At 36.1% G+C, this 7,124-nt stretch overlaps 1 protein-coding gene across 7 annotated transcripts in view; it reads right to left on the bottom strand.

Moving 5' to 3' along the window:
* Pcnx1 (pecanex 1) overlaps positions 1 to 7,124 on the bottom strand; it is a 149,547-nt gene that overhangs the window by 8,430 nt on the left and 133,993 nt on the right. For all 7 annotated transcript variants that reach the window (XM_048798891.1, XM_048798892.1, XM_015493498.2 and 4 more), the window contains 3 exons: positions 5,392 to 5,622; positions 4,214 to 4,488; positions 1,964 to 2,169 (listed from right to left, as the gene is read on the bottom strand). In XM_048798891.1, coding sequence (XP_048654848.1) covers positions 1,964 to 2,169; positions 4,214 to 4,488; positions 5,392 to 5,622 — 712 coding nt within the window. The remainder of the gene's footprint in view (positions 1 to 1,963; positions 2,170 to 4,213; positions 4,489 to 5,391; positions 5,623 to 7,124) is intronic.

Here is a 7,124-nt window from a genome sequence, read left to right as displayed (position 1 = left end):
ATAATCTACTGAACTTCTCCCCTTTTCCTCTCTCATTTATTGTGGTTTAGCATCCACATATCAGCAAAAACATTCCACCTGTTTCTTTTCTTTTCTTTTCTTTTTTTGGATTTTCTTGTTTCGCTTACAATAAGAGTCTCCATATCCATTTAACTACTGGGATATGTCATAGAGTCATTCTTCTTTATGGGTAAGTAATATTTTATTGTTTATATATACAACAATTTATCCATTTATCAGTTGATGAGCATCTAGCTTTGTCCCATAGCTCAACTCTTGTGAATTGTTTTGCTATAAACATTGATGTGACTTTGTCACTGTATTATGCTGATATCAAGTCATATATATATATATATATATATATATATATATATATATATACTGAAGAGTCTTAATTCTAATCCAATTATATATATTTTTAAAAAAATTTAGTAAAAGTTTTAAAATTTTATCTGATCCATGCAAAGCAGTAGGAGGAAAGGACAGTGCTGACTCAACTGCCCAGGTACACAGAAACAACAGAAGCCTGATTCCTAGTGCACACCAGGTAGACGGCAGGGCTCCTGTCAAAGGTGACTTAGTAAAAGTCTTGGGCTAGGGAAATTTTTCTTACACAGGATACAAAAAGTACTAATTATAAGGGGAAAGATTAGATGATCCACTCTACACTGAATTAGTGATCCACTCTACACTGAAATTAAAAACTTCTTATATTAAGTGAAGTAAATTAAACTCAGAAGTCAAGGGTTGTGTATCTTTCCTCATATGTAGAAGCTAGAGAGGGAAAAAAAGGGGTGAAAGGTGGGGGATCTCATGAAAATAGACGAGAGACCAGTAGAGTCGAGGACTAAGAGGAAGGTAGAGGGGAGGTACTGAGAAACTTAATCTACACAATTATATCGTTCATATATGTGCATGAGCAAATATGTAAAAACGAATTCCACTATTACGTGTAATTATGATGCACCAATGAAAAAGAAAAAACAAAATAAATAAAATTAAAAACTTTCTTTTTTCTTTTTGGTGCTAGGGGATCCCCATCCCTTTTTACTTTTAATTCAGAGACAGGGTCTTGCTAAGTTGCTTAAGGCTTCTCTAAGATGCTGAGGCTAGATCTGAACTCACGATCCTCCTGCCTCAGCATCCTGAGCTACTGGGATTTACAGGTGTGTGTCATCGCACCAAACACAAGCCACTCGTCATAAGAAGAAAATGAAAAGCCAAGGGAAGAGATATTTCTTCAGTACAGAAAATTAATGAAGAGTTCAAATACAGAGTATACAAAATATAGAATAACAAAACAAGATAACCAGGTAGAAAAATAAGAAAAAGAAATAACACATCATTTAAAAGTTCCCAATTTTGGATATTAGAGCAATGCAAATTAAAACAATAAAATCAAAGAACCCTGCCCCCACCTTTGCAAATAGGGAGCAGAGAGGAAAACATGATGATACGCAAGCAGGGAGGATGATGACTCGATGACTTGGCATTGCTTCACAACTGCTGAGTATACCAACCAGTGAGAAAGTTTTCTGGAAAGACTTTTGGCATTAGGTATCAAGAATCTTTCTCAAAAGTTCTGTCCTAGTGATTTCATTTTTAAAATATCCTACCTAAGAAAATAGTGATTATAAAGCTTTATATGCAAAGAGTATTACAGAAAAAAAAGTTGCTGTTCAATAGATGTTAAATAAAATATTATATTAGTCTTTAAAATGGCACTTTAAAGAATCTTTGATACCATTAATAAAATGTTTATATCAAATAAAGTAAATATATATTTATATGTCAAGATTTTACATATATAAATTATTAATATAAACCTGGGCTAATGTACAGTTGAGTGTCAAGCAATAGATCTACTGATCTATTTCCAAGTAGATAATTCCTCTTTCTACACACATTAACTGGCCCCCGTGGCTAAAAGGTTCATATTACACAAAAACTTTCCTCATATTACCTAGAGTTGGAGGGTAAGATGTAGCAGGTGGATAAAGTCCAGTTCCTGATCCCTGCCCGGGATTTCCAGAGCTTCCTTGGGACATATTGCTGTGGGGATCACTGGCAGTTGTTGCATTGTTACCAACACAGGAAGTTCCACCTCCAGTATCAGAATCTTCAATATTGCCACCACTGTTACATCCGGCTCCACAACCTTTCCTTAGTCTAGGATAAAATACCAGAGTAGGAAGCATTATCCCAAGATTACTTCAAAATATAAATTCATTATTATTTTTCCAGGTATTCTGAGCCTTCAAAGTCTTTTTTTTTTTTTTTTGACATTACTGGGTACTGAAACCAGGGTCTTATGCATGCTAGAAAAGCTCTGCACTACTGAGCTATACCCCCAGCTCTGTTTATTTTATTTTGAGACAGGGTCTCACTAAGTGCCCGGGCTCACCTGGAACTTGGATTGCTTCTACCTCTGTCTCCAGAGTGACTGGCTTTACAGCGTGCATCATCTTGTCTAACCCACCTTTAAAAGTCTATGATGTAAGCAATAATAGGAATAAAAATCTGTTTTCTAAGAGTGGCTTAAGTACTCTATCCCTCTTCTGCTCAATGCCTCAAATCTTTCCAGTCTTCTTCATTTTTATATCCTTTATCATCTTTGCTAACCATAATGAAGAACTGTATAAGACACAGTTGCACCATTAAGACCTTAACTAGATTCGGGCACAGTAGTGCATGCTGTAATCCCAGCGGCTCGGGAGTTCAAAGCCAGCCTCAGCAACAGCAAGGCACTAAGCAACTCAGAGAGACCCTGTCTCTAAATAAAATACAAAATAGGGCTAAGGATATGGCTTAGTGGTCAAGTGTCCCCTGAATTCAATCCCTGGTACCAAAAAAAAAAAAAAAAAAAGAATCTTAGCTAGAAATAGCTTTTTTTTTTTTAGGGGGGGGCGGGTACCAGGGATTGATCTCAGGGCACTTGACCACTAAGCTGCATCCCCAGCCCTATTTTGTATTTTATTTAGAAACAGGGTCTCACTGAGTTGTGCTTAGCCCCTTGCTTCCGCTGAGGATGGCTTTGAACTCGGGATACTCCTGCCTCAGCTTCCTGAGCTTCTGGGATTACAGGTATTCACCACCACACCTAGCTGCAAACAGAACTCTTGGCAGTGTCTGTTCACTGATCCCTGAAGTGTGCAACCCCTGAAAACCTGCTACTGTAGCATACTTCAAGAAAGACGCTGTAACCATTTTTCCTTTTTTTGTTTTGTTTTGATGTTTAAATGTCTTGGTTGGCCATGATTGTCTCTTACTGGCAGTGAAAGTTCTGCATTCCCAGAAAGCTCTCAGTCCTGGGTAAATCAGAACAGCTAGTGACACTGTCTCTGTGGTATTGCTCTTAGGGGGAAAGAGCTTAACTTCTTCAAGATTAATTCCAGCACAACAGGCAATTTTTAAAGAGAAAATTTCTTTGAACACTATCCTGGATTTCTATGTTCCGTCTTCTGTTTGGACAGGGACCAATGTTAAAATGGAAGAACTTTGCTCTTTGAGCACTGGGTACTTCCTGGAAAATTTTTAAAAATTCATTTAAGAGTTTCCTGATCTAACCACCAGATCCTGTTTTCCTTAAACTCTGATATTAAGAATATGAACAATTGTTGAGAAACTGAAAACAATGTTCTGCAGCATATCTTTACCATCCACCAAACTACGATGCACCTATACCGTATAGTATAATTTACTACTCAAAGGGCAGAGAGAAAATTCACATGCACTCTTGAGCACACTAGAAAACTGAGATTCCGGCAATGACTGGATTGTTAAAAAAGCAGCAGATTTTCTGCATCTCATGACCACTGAGTTTCAACTTGTAAAGAGTGCTCCCCCTACTGCAAGAATAGAGTGATAACAAAGCAGTCAACTTGCAAGTTTCTTCAGTGTTTTCTTTTAATTTGTCCTGTCTGCTGTCTGATTAGTGGCAACAGAATTAAAAAAAAAAAAAAAATTAAAGGATCATTCAAGGTTCAAACACTAGATCAGCGATTCTTAACCAGTTACATATTAGATTTATCTAATAAGATTTTGAAGATAAAAGTGCTGAATAATTCTAAACTTCCCAAACTTTACATATAATAGAATTACATTGTGCCAAGGCATCTACATTTTTTTTTTTCTACAAACTTCCCAAGTAAAGCAAATGTACATTGTCTAGATAATGAGGGTCACCACAGAAAAATACAACCCCATGGCTTACCTATGCCAGGTTGACACTATGAAGTTTCTGATATTTCCCAAGCTGATAGGTCCCCCAAGAATTTCTTTAAGCTGTTCATGGCTATCAGAGTAAGAAGTTGTCAGGGGTGAGACAAAGATTGGGTAGCCAATAGGTTGGTCACAAGATGAGTTTATCATGTTTCGTAGAGCTTGCTTTGCATTCTGGATGCTACCTCTCTCTGGGTTACGATTGCGCAGAAAAACAAGCTCCTGCTGTTGCCCAGCCCAAAGACCTCGGACACACTCCTTGTTCACCTGGAAACCAGAACATGTGGATCAAGTTAGGGGCGCCAAGAATACGATTCAGACAAACAGCAGAAATGGGAGGGATACAAAAGAGAGAATGCCAACCTGCTATGAAAAGTCTGAAACAAACACGAGTAGATCACATTTGAATAGAAATTAACCAGTTTTCCTTTGTTATTAATAGATTGTTAATAAAAAGCACCTACAGAGCACTTTTTCTGTCTCACAGATGTTATCAAATAAAATGTTCATTTAGTTTCTTTTTAATTGGTGAAAGACTGAATTTAGTGAACATAAAATGTATCTTTGATAGAAACGAAAGGTAACACACATTTCAAGTTGAAAGGGTGTTCATGATATTAGAGTATTGATTAAATGATACAGATAAAAATTAATCATTCCAAACTACCAAAATGTCAGAAAGTAAGGCTCCTCCTATAGCCCTGAGATGTCTAAACAAACACACAAACACACACACACACACACACACACACACACACGGAAAAAGAGTGAACCATTTACAGTTAGCTTCTAATCACTATTTAGCTATACAATAATTTTGTAATCTAGGAACTGAAATTAACAATATGGTGCAGACTTATTAAGAGATGCTGCCCAGATCGATATATAAAAGATAAAAAGACCTGCCGTATAATGAATATAAGACTATCAACACTGAAATAGGAAAAATTCTAAGGCTTTATAATGCAAAAGAAAAATTTTAGGACAGAGAAAGTTATTGACAAGAAAAGTTAAATTAAGTACTCATAAATAGTAAGTGCTAACACAGTATGCTAAATTTATATACACATATATATAAAAATCCCACTCGCATCTTAAAAGTTGGGTTCAAGTTATCCATTTGTGTTTTTTGTTTTTTTTTTTAAATGCAATCAGTGACTCGAAACTTACTTTAATGACCCTAAAGCTTAGGTAGCGCCTATTGAGCATGATGATTTTATATTCATTGGTGCCATCATCCATGACATGCCGCAAAGCAAGCAAGGAAGGAGAGTTGGCAAGAACTGCACTCCGCCACGCAGGATCCCCTTCATGGGCTATCACGAGGTTCTTTTCATGAGATACAATGGCCTCATAGAGCACAGTAGGGTCATCATACTCATCTGGAGAAGTGAAATGATCCTAAGCACACAGAAATACAAAACATACGGTTCTTAGAAAATTACTTCCAAGATGAATTATATAATTACTAAGTGAAAATTCTTATAAACTGGGTTAATACAAATATTTTTTATCAAACAATATTATTAGAGATAAATTATAGATTCTTAATTATAACCAGGTAAAGAATTAGTTCATTACTGCTATACTGCTTTATTGTTAATTCCTCAATCCAACGCTTTCTTCTACATCTAAATATAATTTCTAATCTTTATATATCATCTTTTTCTCTTTCAAGTTGCTTTTTCATACTTCAGTAATATACATTGTTTTCCAACAGGATTGTTTCACTGCTGTTATCAGTTAAAGGAAGATCTAGAAGAGGTCTCTATATCATGTTCTTTTTAAAACTAGGTACTCTTCACATAAAGCAACATCCCTGAATAGTTCTAATATCCCATTTTATCTTGTCCCTCTGTAGTTAAGATACAGCTCAAAGATCTGAGCTTTGTGCACAGATTAAGTGTTCTGGTCCTAGAGAAGCTAGTAAAGTTTTCCCTGAGAAGCTTCTTGGTCTTAATAACTACACATTCACTTGGTAAGTATTCAATATCTACCCTATGCAAGATTCTGTGGCAGGCAGCATAAATGAAACACAGAAGTATATGAAATGCATCTCCCTTTTACAAACCTACAAATTAATAGGGATTACAGGACAAATCCAGAAAATAATCATAACACAAATCTGAATTTCTGAAATGATATGATATTAAGGAAATGCAAATATTGTATTGGCTGCCTTCATATTTATAGTTAGGAGGCTGAAAAATTTCTACATCCAGATAAGTAACTCATTGGTACTCAAACTCAGTGACTGAAGAATGTGTTTCCTGAAGAAAAGAAGAGTGAGGATGCAGCCCCTAAGTCTGGGCCACCCCAGAACATGAAAATAATACTGTACATGTGAATCACACTTTGTTATATAAAACATCTCCAATACATCATATTCCATTTGACTCTTACAACTCTATAAAGGAGGTTGAGATAATACCTGGATTTTACATGTCTCAAACTGAAGCTCAAAGGAGCTGAGCTGCTTCCTAAGTTTCAAAAGTTCATAAAGTGCAGTGCCAGAACTTCAACAGTGGTACTAAAACTTCCTTACAATATTCTCTTGAGTGCATGCCCTAAATCTCTTGCATTAAGAATCCTGGACCCTGACTCTGCTTCTAAAGAAGCTGATCTAAGACAACCTTCATAATCTAACAAACTAATCAGCAGCCTTGGACTTCTGAACATCACGTAACTCTCCTTTCTATTAAACACTGAGTTTGCACTTCCCCTGCCAGCAGAGATGTCATATTCTGTACTTTCTTGTAGCAAACAGTTGCATTAAGGAAGGAATGCCATCTTTGCACAGAAGCATTAATACAATTATTTGAATGAAAAATAAAAGTCCAGATTTAGAAAACAGTCACATTCTAAATAAAATGGACACAAAGTTGTAAATCATTAGCCTCTTG

This window comes from Marmota marmota, unplaced genomic scaffold (assembly GCF_001458135.2).
Source record: "Marmota marmota marmota unplaced genomic scaffold, marMar, whole genome shotgun sequence".
Classification (NCBI taxonomy): domain Eukaryota; kingdom Metazoa; phylum Chordata; class Mammalia; order Rodentia; family Sciuridae; genus Marmota; species Marmota marmota.
This window is presented reverse-complemented; position numbering and strand designations above follow the sequence as displayed.